This window comes from Sorex araneus, chromosome 2 (genome assembly GCF_027595985.1).
Source record: "Sorex araneus isolate mSorAra2 chromosome 2, mSorAra2.pri, whole genome shotgun sequence".
Lineage (NCBI taxonomy): Eukaryota > Metazoa > Chordata > Mammalia > Eulipotyphla > Soricidae > Sorex > Sorex araneus.
This window is the reverse complement of record NC_073303.1, coordinates 375623803-375637534: the sequence shown is the minus strand read 5'-3', so window position 1 is coordinate 375637534 and position 13732 is coordinate 375623803. Positions and strand designations below refer to the sequence as shown.

General features: G+C 40.9%; 1 protein-coding gene across 1 annotated transcript in view; it reads right to left on the bottom strand.

Moving 5' to 3' along the window:
* Window positions 1–5137: 5137 nt before the first annotated feature.
* DOK6 (docking protein 6) overlaps window positions 5138–13732 on the bottom strand; it is a 435375-nt gene continuing 426780 nt past the window's right edge. Inside the window, exon 8 of the mRNA XM_055129136.1 lies at window positions 5138–13399. Coding sequence (XP_054985111.1) covers window positions 13260–13399 — 140 coding nt within the window. The 3' untranslated portion in view covers window positions 5138–13259. The remainder of the gene's footprint in view (window positions 13400–13732) is intronic.

Genomic DNA, 13732 nt, shown 5'->3' with positions numbered 1-13732 from the left:
GTTAATCAATTTATTTCATTTGAATAGTAATAAATACTGAATTGCCTAGAGAAAATTCTGAGCAGAAATATTTGCCCAAACTGACCCTAATTGGCTGATATATAAGAGAAAACTTAGTGGATATTGGAAGAGAATGATGCCGGGGAACTTAAGCTTTGGACCTGGGTGACTCACCAGGGCTTATTAATCGTTGCCAGGGAGCCAAGCCATAGCACAGCCAGTAAGCAGCTCGATTTGCTCACGACTGACCCTAGTTCAATCCCCAAAGCCCAGATGGTTCCCTGTGCCCCCCTTGGAGTGTTCCCTGAGCAAGGAGCCAGAAATAAGTTTGGAGGACCACTGGGTATGGGCCAAAAATGTTAAAAAAGCACACACACACAAAATCTTGTGTCTGGAAAGGCTTGGAGAAGGGAATGCCATAAGACAGACATGGTGCTGACCCCTTGTACTGGGTTTGAACTCTTTATTCAAGATTTTTTTCCTGGGTAGCTGCAGTATTGCTACGATGCCTCTCGGAATTTCATAATTCTTTAATCTGAGAGAGATTTGCTTCTCTTATAGGTCCAAAAAATTGGTTATTTACTCTTCATAAAACAAGCATTTGGGTCAGAAAGAGAGAATGATTTAATTAAGGATTCATCTTTATAGGGAAGAGTGGGCCAAGGCACCACTGGGACATTGGCCGTCTCCTCTGATCCAGGAAGGGCTCGGGCACTGGGGACCCTGCTAACAATGGTTGGCTGCAATGTGGTCAGACAGCTCTTTAGTGAGTGCATGGGACTATGTGGGCAGATCAAAATTATCCCTCTTTCTCCTAGTATCTGCGATATCAGCGTAGTCCAGAGGTGGACTTGTTGGTAGAATAAAATAAAGGGAAATCTTTTCCCTTCCCATTCTCAAACAGATTTTCTTATATAATGTAGAATTCTTGTCATGCTCCCTGAGCTAACCTAATGAGCAATTGTAGCAGATAGTCTGACAGTAACTTCATGCTTTTGATACTTTTTTTTTTCTTTTTGGGTCACACCTGGCAATGCACAGGGGTTACTCCTGGCTCATGCATTCAGGAATTAATTACTCCTGGGCGGTGCTCAGGGGACCCTATGGGATGCTGGGGAATCGAACTTGGGTCGGCTGTGTGAAAGGCAAATGCTCTACCTGCTGTGCTATTGCTCCAGACCCATGATACTTATTTTTAATATATAAATTTTCCCAGAAAAATTGCCCATGTAGGCATAACTAGTATTAAAAAAATAACACTGATGTTACTTTTGGAATCTGTGGGAAAGGAATAAAGTATGATATGGGGAATCTCATGTTCTATTTACCAAAGAAAATGCCAGTTAGGGATTTGAGGGTTCACCCAGGACTCTCATACAGTGGTATAGGGTGGTAGGGGAGGAGAGGAAGAAAGGAGAAATCGGGGCATATGCAGGAAGGAGGAAAAGGATTGGACAAGCTTGGAGGGAAGTTTCTCTTGCCTCGAAGTTTGGCCAAGGACACTCTGGTCCAAGCAATTGGGTGCTGTGTCTGAACTGTACAGATGACAAAGGAGAAAAAAGCACTTGTGACCCCCATAAGCATCACGGACATCCTGAGACCACAGTAGTCGTTACCCAACAGTGATCTTTCATGCTGCAAATGTCGCTGACTCACGTCTGGAAGGAGGGTCTCAAAAACCCGCACGTTAGTCTCCAAGCTGTGGACATCTTCTGATAACCTTAAGTGAACCCAAACCAAATCCCCACACCTTCTGGACAGGTTCTAAGCTATGCTTTATATGTTTAAGCCAGTGAGTATTTTATGATTTTAGTGTTAGATGCCATGTATGTAAACACAGGTTTTTTTTTCTGTGAATTATAGTCACTGTGAATTGCTCATGTTTCAGAATGAAAATCATTTCCCATCTTATCTACATGGAAGTAGAGTTAGCTCTAATTTTATTGCTTGCTTAAAGATTTTTATATATAGATCCACGAAGTGTTTCCAGAGCTGCATTGGTGTAATGAAGTTGGAGGGTTTCTGAAGTGCCATCTGCTACTTTATTAACGCTGTCAGATCTGTGAAGAATTTGGTGGCTGAATCTATTAGTTTGCACGACACAGCAAGGAGCAGCATTTAAAAGATAAAAAATTTGTTTTTTCAACCTTAAAGATAGCCAACATATTACTTCCCTGGAAGGTTCAGATAACGAAATCAATGAAAAACTTAGGTGGAAGGAAAATACTTCTCCCGGCGTGAGATAGGGAAACACATGTCCCATTTGCCAAATAAAATGACAATTAGGGATGTGAGGATGGACCTGGATGTCATCAATCTGGTGGCTGTTGACTCATGACTGTGGGCAGTGGTGCATTTTTGGTAAACCATGAGTTGTTGCAAAACCTATAGAATGTTTGTGTTAATCTTTCCCCATGTATGTTGCAATTAAAAATAAATCTATCACTAGGGCCAGAGAGATAGTACAAGGGGTAAGGTACTTGGCTCGCTTCACTCAGTTTGACCCTGACACCGAGTATGGTGCTGGGAGTGATCCCTGAGCAGAGTCAGGTGAAGCCCCTTGGTCTTCTGGATGTGCCCCCAAACCATCTCCCCTTAAAACAAGTTTTCATTCAAAATACTTATGAGAAATCTTTGTTTTTTGGCTTTTTTTGGGGTAGGGTAGGGTGTCACACTGTGGTGTTCAGGGGTGACTCCTGTCTCTGCACTCAGGAATTACCACTGGAGGTGCTCAGGGGACCATATAGGATGCCTGGGATCGAACCCAGGTTGGCCGTGTGCAAGGCAAATGTCATACCCGCTGTACTATCGCTCCAAAGACCTTACGAGAATTCTTGACCCTTGACTCTGTCCCTTCTTTTCTCTAGATTTTTCTGCTGGGATCAGGATTTTTTTTTTTAATTTGAATCTTGGTCCTATGTCTAGCTGAAATTCTCTGACATTTTCTCCTGGTTCTATTACACACTTAACATTTATATGAAATTCTGTTCTTCATTTTTATTTCTCTATGTGCATGTGTAGAAAAAGAATTCTCATTGTAGGTTCTTTACTAATATGCCTGATTTTTGAGGGTTTTGCAGATCTACCAAAGATATACATATTATATATGTCTACTATATTTATACTACATGCATATATGTATGTGTATATGTGTTTTTTATTGTGACTATTCTGATTTATACATGTAAACAGATTTACTAAATAAAAGCTCAGAAATGAATTGGAAATAAAATTTTCTTTTAAATCATTTTTGCATGATGTTCCCTAAGATTCTTTTTTTACATATATAATTTATATTGATGCTTAACACATTAATGAAAATATGTGCATCCTTTTAATTTTATAATTTTAATACATACGTTAAAGTAACCATTTGAAGGGACCATCTGGTGACAAGATAGGTAAGTTTGTTAAAAGTTATTACTGAGTACACAGTTTGTCAGAGAAAGAATGCCTCTTATTAACCTTCAGTGACTGTATATTGATTATATTGTACTCAGAGACACCTTGAAAACATTACCTTTCAGGGACTCTCAGCATTCTGGCAAATTTCAATAGAAATGTTAACTTTTATTTGTGTCTATGGGTGGGGAGGCAGGTGTGTAAGGCTGTATTTGTAGCTGAAAAATCTTCAAATTTGGGAAGTATTGTAGTTCAACTTATTACTTAAATGGCACATAAATTGAAAGCATGCTTTCCTAAGATCAAGGAAAATTTCATAAAATGAATGCATTAGGCTTACCTTTATTGTAAACACCCAAGGTAATGTTGATTTATTGAGAACTATATTAAATAAAAAATTCAGATGCATGACAGTAATTTTCTAAATTGGTTGAGTCCGCACTATAATTAAAGATCACTATGATCCAAATGCTTCTCTTTAATTTCTAATAATGTGCTATATTTTAGACAGGTGGCATGAAGTTTCTAAAAGATTGACGCTATTGCAGAGTTAAGATGCTTCCAAGGTATAGGTGGAGGCTATAAATTCTGAGGACAGAGTCTAAGTTCCACAAACATCTAGATATGAAGATAACTCATATTTCCATGAACACAGCTATCCAGGTGCAAATGTTGATTTTATGGTGCATATCCATATGCAAGTTTATTTTAATGATTCACCATATGGACGTAAAAATTAGGCAACTTTATCTAATCTATTTCTGGATGAGGCAATGAGAGCAGAGCAGGCAACCTGGGAGTCTATTTGGTTTGGTTCTGCTGTGCACATTAGAGACGCACCACAGAAACTGGTGTCGGGCTGTGCTCTGTGAAGTTCGGTTCTCATTTTTTTTTTTAATAATAACTTTAACTCTAAGGGTATACAGACCTTTATCCTCTTCATAAAAATACTTTCCCCAGGATATAGTTCTCCTGATTGTAAGAGTGACTGAAAGGGAAAAAAATTCAGTCAGTTCAGCACAACTCTTTGTACTGAAAGTGGCAAAAATCCCTCTGTGGAATGAACCACCTTTTAAGCTCAGTGTTTAGAAAGAGGAAAGAGTGGGTGTCCCCCGAGTGGCCCACTCGAACACCCGGCAAAGCTTGATTGTGTGGATTTGGAAGCTCAGATATTTTTCATGGCTTCCGTCAAAGTCATAACTCACAGGAGTCCTGCCCGCAGAAGGAACTGAAGCGCTGCTGTCTTGTTCCTTCAGCCCCTGTCCAGCTCCGGTTCCTCTGCTGTTACGGAAGCGCTGTGTGCCCTGAAAGGTGTGTCTCTGAAGGGAAGAGGAGCCCTCCCCAAGTGAACCCAGCAGGCAAGACCTGCTCAGCTCCTGTTTAAACATCATGTTTGAAAAGGAGATTCTGTATATGGATTTCCAGAGAGGCCCACGTATAACGGGAAGGTGGTCCTACTCAGCAATCTACACGCAACCTACACATTCCACACACATTTTCACTTGTGATGTTAAAAGCTTCGTCGACCCAAAACGTACTTTTTCAGTCATTTCCTTTCTAGTTTGACGACACCATTGAAAGTCACTTAAAAATTGGGGTGTCTACTATAAAATTTAAAATATTGATCTCTTTTTTCAAGATCAATAGTCTATGTTTCCACCAAACCAAAATTCACCTAATTAAAGAAATAGCATTCCTATTATAATAGAGTTAGGAAAACACTGGAAATATTAACTTTACATTTAATAAAGGGCTTTCTTCTACTTTATTTTGAAAATAGCAAGCCAATAAATGAAGGATAAGTGACATTTTAAAGATTAGCAGAATATGATTGTCAGAATTCTGTTTAGTTACATAGTACAGTTCATCACATGGTAACAAAAATGTAAGGAAATCATATAATTTTACAGTACTAACAATATTAAAGGACTCATGGATAAAAACCACTAATTTAAATGTTCAAAATCTCAGTCATGCAAAGTTTTGGTGTAAAGTAGTTTTGAACGTCTTTCAAATGATGAAGGAAAATGTAATATTTTACAAATAAAATTATTCTTTTCACAATAGCATTTGTAAATTTCTTAGAATTATGAGTGAGACATTAATAACAATAGAATAGGTTTACCTATTAAGTTTTGAGATATAGAAACTATGAATTCAGAAGAAGATAAATTCTTGAACTATGCACTGTATGTATTTTTTTGCCAAGGGGAAAATCACATACATTTTTAAAAGTTTAATTACCTAATTTTTTATTGTCTCATTATATATTTTCTTTTCTGTCCAACACAGATTTACACTTGGATTTAGGACAGCTAGCTATTCCTTTGTGTACCATCTCAAAAGGTGACCCAACTACTGTTTAAGTTTAGATGTCCCCAAAATATTATTTATCTGGAAGAGACTGGCACTAAAAATAAAGTATGTCATACATATTTTCCAATAGAGAAGCAACTTTGTAATGGGTATTTTATTTCTTGACAGTGGTCTAGGGTCCAAAATTATTTTATCAAAAGATCAGAAACGTTACAATCGACAAAGACCATCCCTTTATAATGTACAGTATAAGACTTCACAAAGTTTATATATTAATTTAAAAGAATTTACAGAAAGCAAACATATATAACACATAACTCAATATATTTGAAGGTTCATAGGGGTAAGAATTTTGCAAAGATCATACTGTGTGTGGACCTACCAAGATAACAATAGTGAACATCGAGAGCAGGTCAAATGTCAAAACTCTGTGTTAGTGTGTGTGTGTGTGTGTGTGTGTGTGTGTGTGTGTGTGTGAAGGGGCATATTTGGGGGGCTCTGCAGGTCCTTGGGAATCTGCCACTGCAGTAAAGAAGATAGTGGTTTCCAAGTTCTCTATTTTCAGGGAGCAGACTGATTTGTCTCAGTGATTTATATTTTGTCTGCCAGAACTAAACGTGTAGTGTCTTACCGCTGGAAAGAATCTCTGATCTGTAGGATCTAGCATCTCTTTTATCTTCACAAAGATCGGAGGCATCATTCTTCCACTCCTCCAACTTACTGAAGCAAAGAATAGGCGTGGTGGGCCAGGGAGAGATCAGTGGCAAAAACGCCTTTCCTGGTAGCGTAAGGCTGAGAGTTGACAACCCTGAACCAGCCTCCAATCAGGATCCTTGAAGCGCTTCTACTTGGGGTTCTCAGCACCACAATATAGTGTAAGATTTCTGGCATGTGCCACCATCTAAGGTGTGTGACCAACCACAGAGTGGAACAAACAGAAGAGGAGGGGATTATAGAACAATAAGCATCGTTTCTTGAATTTGGCAACAGATACACCAATTAGAATTTATTCAACATTTACGTGATCTGTATTACACCTTAAACTCATCAAAATGGTATCATTTTCCTCTATATTTCCTCCTCCCTTTTGCAAATGACAGATGGCATTGGAACACCATCAAAATCACCTCACAATCATTTCTTTGAGAGGAATCTGGTAGTGACTGCTTAAGTTTTAAAAATCATCACCTCAGCTTTGTTTCCCTGAATTTGGATTTTTAAATTTTGGACTCCAAAAAAAAAAGAGCAATTTTTATAGGCCTCTAAGCCACTCGTTGAATAAATCCAGCAATAAATTCCAATATGTGCACAATTCTCCCTTAATGGGCAATTCTTGGTCTTTAGAGGGAGTTTAACTTTATAATCTGAGCTTGAAATTATCTCAAAAGCAAGGAATCAGCCAAGTTGAAGGTATTGACCATAACCCTGACCCAAATAACCTTATAAAATGTAACTATTCATTCTTAAATCCATCCCATGGACAGGATGAAGTAGGAATAATGAAGCCAAACAAAACTTAGTAAACAGACTTACTAGAAACAGACATTCTGTTTTGGGGGCCACATATAGAGATGCTCAGGGGTTATTCTTAGTTTTGAACTAGGAATCACTCCTGGTGGTGCTCAGGGGACTATATGGGATGCTGAGGATTGAACCTGGGTTGGCCTTGTGCCAGCCAAATGCCCTACCTGCTGTACTTTGGGGTTCTGACTCCAAAGAAGTTGACATTTTCAGTACCAATGTAGCTCTCTTTTGTTTTAAGGTAGGGAAAAATAAGTGAAAACCATATGCAAAATGTCTTTTTTCATATTAATTAGCAATTTTACCTTAGTTTTATTTATCTAGACTTCAGTTCATTTGAATAATTGTCTACAAAGCATTTAAGATATGTGAATGTTAAAAAAAAAGTCACTCCCCAAATTTCAGCTGAAAATGGAAGTTTTTCATTGTTGATGTGCAAAAGAAGTTGTTCTGATGTTCTGTAACGAAGTTGTGACACAAATCAATGATTTAACCAAAGTGCATCCAAGTAATAGAGGCCCTAAACGATAATAGTAATTATAACAGGGTGACTAAACAGGAAGGCAAGATACAAACACCTATTTAAGATTTATCACTTAAGAATGAGTAAATCTGAATTTCCAACAAGAAACAAAGACAATTTGTGTGACAAAACTCATACCCACAGCCTGTGACCTACCACAAGAGTCAGGAATTGCCACATGAGACCTTTCTATTCATATGGTCTGTGATGAGCTGAGGTAGAGTAAAACCTGAAATATGTGGGGAAATACATACATGTACAATGGCGTATTTATTATGGGCCCCGTGGCATTTCTGAACAACCACTGTGTAACTGGGAGATGGGGGGGGGGCAAGGGAACACTTCTGGGTCAAAAGCCTGGAACCAGGCAAATCCGTTCCTGACCATTTCTATGCATGTGAAGAAAGTACAAACTCTAGGACCAGTGTTTTCCTTAGCAGAACATAAAGTGAGGCCTTATTCTGCACGGCCTGTAAGATAGCTCCCAGAGTAGCCGGCATTCCATCCATCTGGAAAACACACCCCAACATTTGTGATACATCAAGGACACTCTGCCGGTGGCCGGTGCTTCAGTGAGTTGTAATAATTGGATGCATGATACAACTAACACATAGGCTCAAGAAAAAAGAATGTGTGGTTTCCAGGAAAATCATGAGCTGATCTTTTCAAAATATTCATCAAGGGTCAAAGCACTAGCACAGCAGGTAGAATCTTGCCTTACATGTGGCTGACTTGGGTTCGATCTCTGAAACCACATATGGTCCTCTGACCCTTGCCAGGAGTCACCGCTGAGCACAGAGCCAGAAGTAAGCCTTGAGCACTGCTGGGTGTGGACAAACAACAACATATTCACGGAGCTGATAACACACACAAAGGTGACCCTCAGTCCACCTAATAAACACTTATCTTCATATAAAAACTCAGATGAGTTATCCATAGAAAAATGATACTCATGGTATCTTCATACTTCATGGTACTGAAGAGGCATTTTACTATGGGGATTTTGCTAAACATTCTGATATGCCAGCTAATCTTCTCCAGTACTAAGGAAGCCTGCTTTATGTACGGTCTGCCAGTACTAACTTCAAAATTCTTCCCATGGTACACTTGGTTGCAGGTGAAGCCACCAAAGGTGACTTATCCTGTGATGGGTCCGGGGTTAGGAGATTAAGCAACTAGGGTCCTTGTGTTTCTTCACAGGTGTTCATCAGTCTATAGCTTTAGCTCAATTGTTGCTCTCCTGATTCCTGTTCTCCTCTACCCCTCACATGGGAAATTACACTCCATGAATTTCACAGGGTCATAATTCATTAGTGTGGACTTATCACTGATAGAATAATTCATGCAAGTGGAGTGGCATGTTCCTATGATTGTGAGAGGTGAATCTTGGTAGATTATATGTTAATGATTGCTAAAGTAGTTTAGATTTCAAGGTATTAGTAGATATATTAGCAAGATTAAAGAAAAATGTGTAACTTGAATTTTGCCCAGGTTTTAGTATACTTTGCATAAATATGAAGTATTAAAATCCCAAAGGTGAGCCACATTGTATACCTCTTGTCCCTTCATTGTGCTGTTATAATCATCAAAAATATTCCTTTAAAAATCAGAATATAATTTGTTTAGCTTGTTTTCACCGCAGCATTAGTAGATGATTTTAGCAAATGTCTAAAATAGGCCGGGAAATAGGTCATAATACTTTTAAAGAAAGTTTTCTGAGATATTGGTCAAAGAATGAGGGACAGGTATTGATTTTTTGATGTTTTTAATATTTACTACAAAGATACAGCATGCAATAAATTGGATCTATCAAAACCACTAACAGTTTAAAGACATGGGTCAATCCATTGATCTATATTGGATTGAAATATAAGTGGATACCCATCTCATAGGCAACAAATTATTTTCAAACAATTATTCCATGAAGATACAGACAGAGTACAAGCGACTAGGGCTAATCCTCATTATATTTGGAAATGTTGAGGTTTACTTAGAATATGTCTTACTTTATTTCACATGCCCTATCAAGCTGCATCTTTCCTAATATATAAGTAAATATTTGTTTCATTAAGTTCAAATTGTGGCAGTGGCCAGGACCTGTTGAATTATAAATATCTGCACCCTGCATAAATAAATCAGTTCTGAGAGCCCATTATTTATTCAATGAATATGTGAAAGATGTGTTTTCTTTTCCCCTACCAGAAAGTAAATCCAAAACTATCTTTTCAAAATTATTTTTCACTTTTCGGCATTTTAAATACAGAGGCCATGTGTGTTGTAATTAATGTCAGAAGAAAAATTTGGGGATATAAAGAATAACTCTCCTGGAATCTCCCTGTAAAACAAGCAGTTCCTCCAGGATGTTCTCTCTGATAAACTCTTTTTGTATTGGGTTTCTTCACCCTTTCTCCCTTCCAATCTCTTCTGTTCACCCCCAATAATCTGGATGGATCCCTAATGATGTCTAAAGGATGTCTTTGGTTCAGAATGATAGCTCTCTCCCAGTGAAAAAGAACACATGCATCCAAAGGTATAAGACAATTCCTGAAGGGAGAAAAATGACTGGTGAAGGGTAGAGGTCGCTTTGCTCAAAAACCCAGAGCTCAAGTGAGTTGCTCCAGTCACTAGTGGTTCCACTGGAATTGTTTCGGTAAATTTCTAGAAGGTGGGTACGGTGGCTTTCCTCTTTGGCTGTTGTAGACGATTTTTCTGCTTGCCATTCTAATTACAACACACACCGCCTTACGTCACGTGTAGTGGGTTAACATCAATTCTCTTACTTAATCGTTCAGTGGCTTTGACTCGACTGCAATTCTAAGTGTAGTCGGAGGAAGATGTTAGGAAAAAATCTCCAGAAACAAACCACGAGATATTTTATTAGCGTGATTTCATATGGGGCTGTGTTTGGGTTCCAGACTTGGGACGGGAATTTCTCTTAGCACACCCTTTTTAAGGCCCTTTGTTTTCAAAATGAACTGGCCCGAGAAGATGCCAGGTCTGGGGTACTTTTTCAGTTCCCTTCACTGGTAAAGAATCCAAGCCAACGGTGTTCGTGCAGCAACCTCGTGCGGGCACTGTCTCCTAGCAGACAGGCCAAAGAGCAAACTCATCTAGTCAGCAGAAGCCTCTCTGGACTCGCTGTCTGTGCTCTTGGCACATAAAGAAAGCCGAGACAAGAACCAGGACCCCTGAGGGTCTTTCCCATAAGTCCCTTGAGGAAACTTGTGGTCTCTAAGCAACAGCTCAACCGGGAGGGCCAGCGAGGGGCTGACGCCCCACCTGACCCCGCCAGGAGCTCATGCCTAAGTGGTCTCAGCGGGAGTTGCTCTGGGGAGTTTCACTAGTGGCATTTCCGAAGCAAATGCCACGTGCTAAAGTCATCCCGAGGTGCGCCGTGCCGGAAGCTGGGGTGGCAGGGGGACGGCTGCGTCCCCGTCTGGGCCCACTCAGCGCCTCTTCTGCCGCGTCAGCAGAATTCACAGTGCAGAGAGTTTGAGTAATTTTCTCTTTTATCCCTGAAAGCTCAAGATAATTATTTTTCGCAGCCACATTAACTCTTATGATTAGCATCTTGATGGGATTTTCATACTTATCTGAGAGATTTGAAGAGTCTAGGTAGTTGCTCTCAGTGAGACATGCTCAAGGAAGGCCCCGGAACCATTTTAATTCAGTGGCACTTCCCTGAGTGAATAGTCAAGTCTACACACAAGCGAGGGATAGGATTTTCACAGATCAGCAAAACAGGTGCTTTGAAACAGACTGATTTTGAAAGTTAAAAAATTTCTTTGATGTGGGGCTGGAGTGATAGCACAGCGGGTAGGGCGTTTGCCTTGCATGCGGCCGACCCGGGTTCGATTCCCAGCATCCCATATGGTCTCCCAGCACGGCCAGGAGTAATTCCTGAGTGCACAGCCAGGAGTAACCCCTGTGCGCTGCTGAGTGTGACCCAAAAAGCCAAAAACAAAAAATTTCTTTGATGTGACCAAGATGAGGTTTTCATCTTACATGCCCTCAGCCCGTTGTCCCGCTCCACCCCAGAGGAGTTGGGAAGATGATTGCCTTTGGCATGCTGCATCAGATAATTTTGGCAGAGCAAAATGTGTTTTTTTTTTTTAATCCATGTGAACCCCAAAATTAATTAAGGGCACAAGTTCCCAGTTCCCCTTGACTGAAGTTAGCCAAACCTTTTTTGTTCACAAGGAATTCCTACTTCCCTTTCAAACTCGGGAGTGTCACTTAGTGTCAGGGATGAAAGCATTTACATTGGACCATTTTTTTCTGATGGTCTCAGCCAGCCCTTGTCTAGTAAGAGGAAAATAGAGCCCATGAAATTCTGGGTGTACACTGAATGACAGGTCCCGGATGGTCCTCCCAGGAGCACCTCTGTGCCATCTTAGTGAGTGATATGTACAACTCTGGCCTCTGTGATGACCTTCTCGGCACAAAAGAGCTGCTTCTCTTTCAGCGGGTTTTTATCTTTCTGAACCAGCTCCTATGTGGAGCCCCTTTTCTCAGGGACCCTCAGAAGCCTAGAGTCCTCGCACCAAACCCTCCCCCACCGCAGCGACTAGAGAGAGACGTTTTGTCGACACCACTGTCATTAGTCGGAGAGACTGTATAGCTGGCGAGGGCACATAGGCCAGAGCACTGGTTTTTTTTTTTGTTCCAACAACGCCCCCTTCTCACATTTCCCCTTACATTTGCATAGGAGCAGACTTGACGATATAAATACTTTTGCTAATAAGAAGCCTTTTTTTTTTACAGCACTATTTTAAAAATAGCTATTCAACATAACAACCTTAAGTTTTAATGCACCAAATGACAGTATTCAACAATTTAAGTGAGCATATCCTGTCACCCTCGGCACACACTGATATATACTGGTAAGACAGAGATGGATATGGCAATATCCATGTCCGTGTTTGTCTACACACATGTACACACACACACACACACACCGAGTCGAGCTATGAGGCCCTGTGCATTAGTGTGTTCTAAATGTCATGTTCCCTAAACCTTTGCTTATTTATAGGAGCCTCGGGAAGCCATGTACGCAGCTCACCGGATGTGTCTGTCTCCGTCCAAAGCTTCCAAGCCGGGGTGGGTCTGGTTACAGCTAAGATCCGACCCTGCTATCAGACGGGAGGACGGAGCCAGGAAAAAAAGGGATCAATACCCGCCCCTCCAGTGTGGGTCACCCCTCCCACGGCCCCCGGCTTCTGCTCTCTCACCCAAAGAATTGGACTTAAAGAACTGTTCATACGATTTGGATTCTACTTTTTGTAAAACATAGATTTCTCCCGAAGAAACTCAATAAATAAAGGACTGAGCCACAGAATCATGGAAGCAGAAGTCATTTCAGCCTTCCCCTGGGAGGGGGGCTCGACCCGACCCATTTCAATTTTTTTTACTGCAATTGGTCTTCCGGGCAGCAGAGGGAGCAATGACCCGGAAGCAGGTCCAGGGCAGACTGTCTCTGGTCAGCGGTGACTCTGTGTCATTGAATGAGGCTGGAACTGTAGCTGAACCCGTAGCTGCTGGACCGGGACAGAGTGGGCTGGGTTTCCTCGCTCTGCTCCGAGGTGTAGCTGGGGAATGTCTGTGCACGTGACATCTTGGAGGTCCCGAACCCGTGACCTGCGGAGAAAGAAGCAGAGGAGGACTGTACTGAGAAAGGATGAAGCAAAACAACAACAGCAACAACGAAACAACGCACAAAGCAGAATCCTCAAGGCGAAGCTCCAAGTAAATGCAGAAATCTCTCTCTCTCTCTCTCTCTCTCTCTCTCTCTCTCTCTCTTTTTGCTTTTCGGGTCACACCCGGCGATGCACAGGGGTTATTCCTGGCTCAGCACTCAGGAATTACTCCTGGCGGTGCTGGGGGACCATATGGGATGCTGGGAATCGAACCCGGGTCGGCCGCATGCAAGGCAAATGCCCTACCCGCTGTGCTATCGCTCCTGCCCCATAG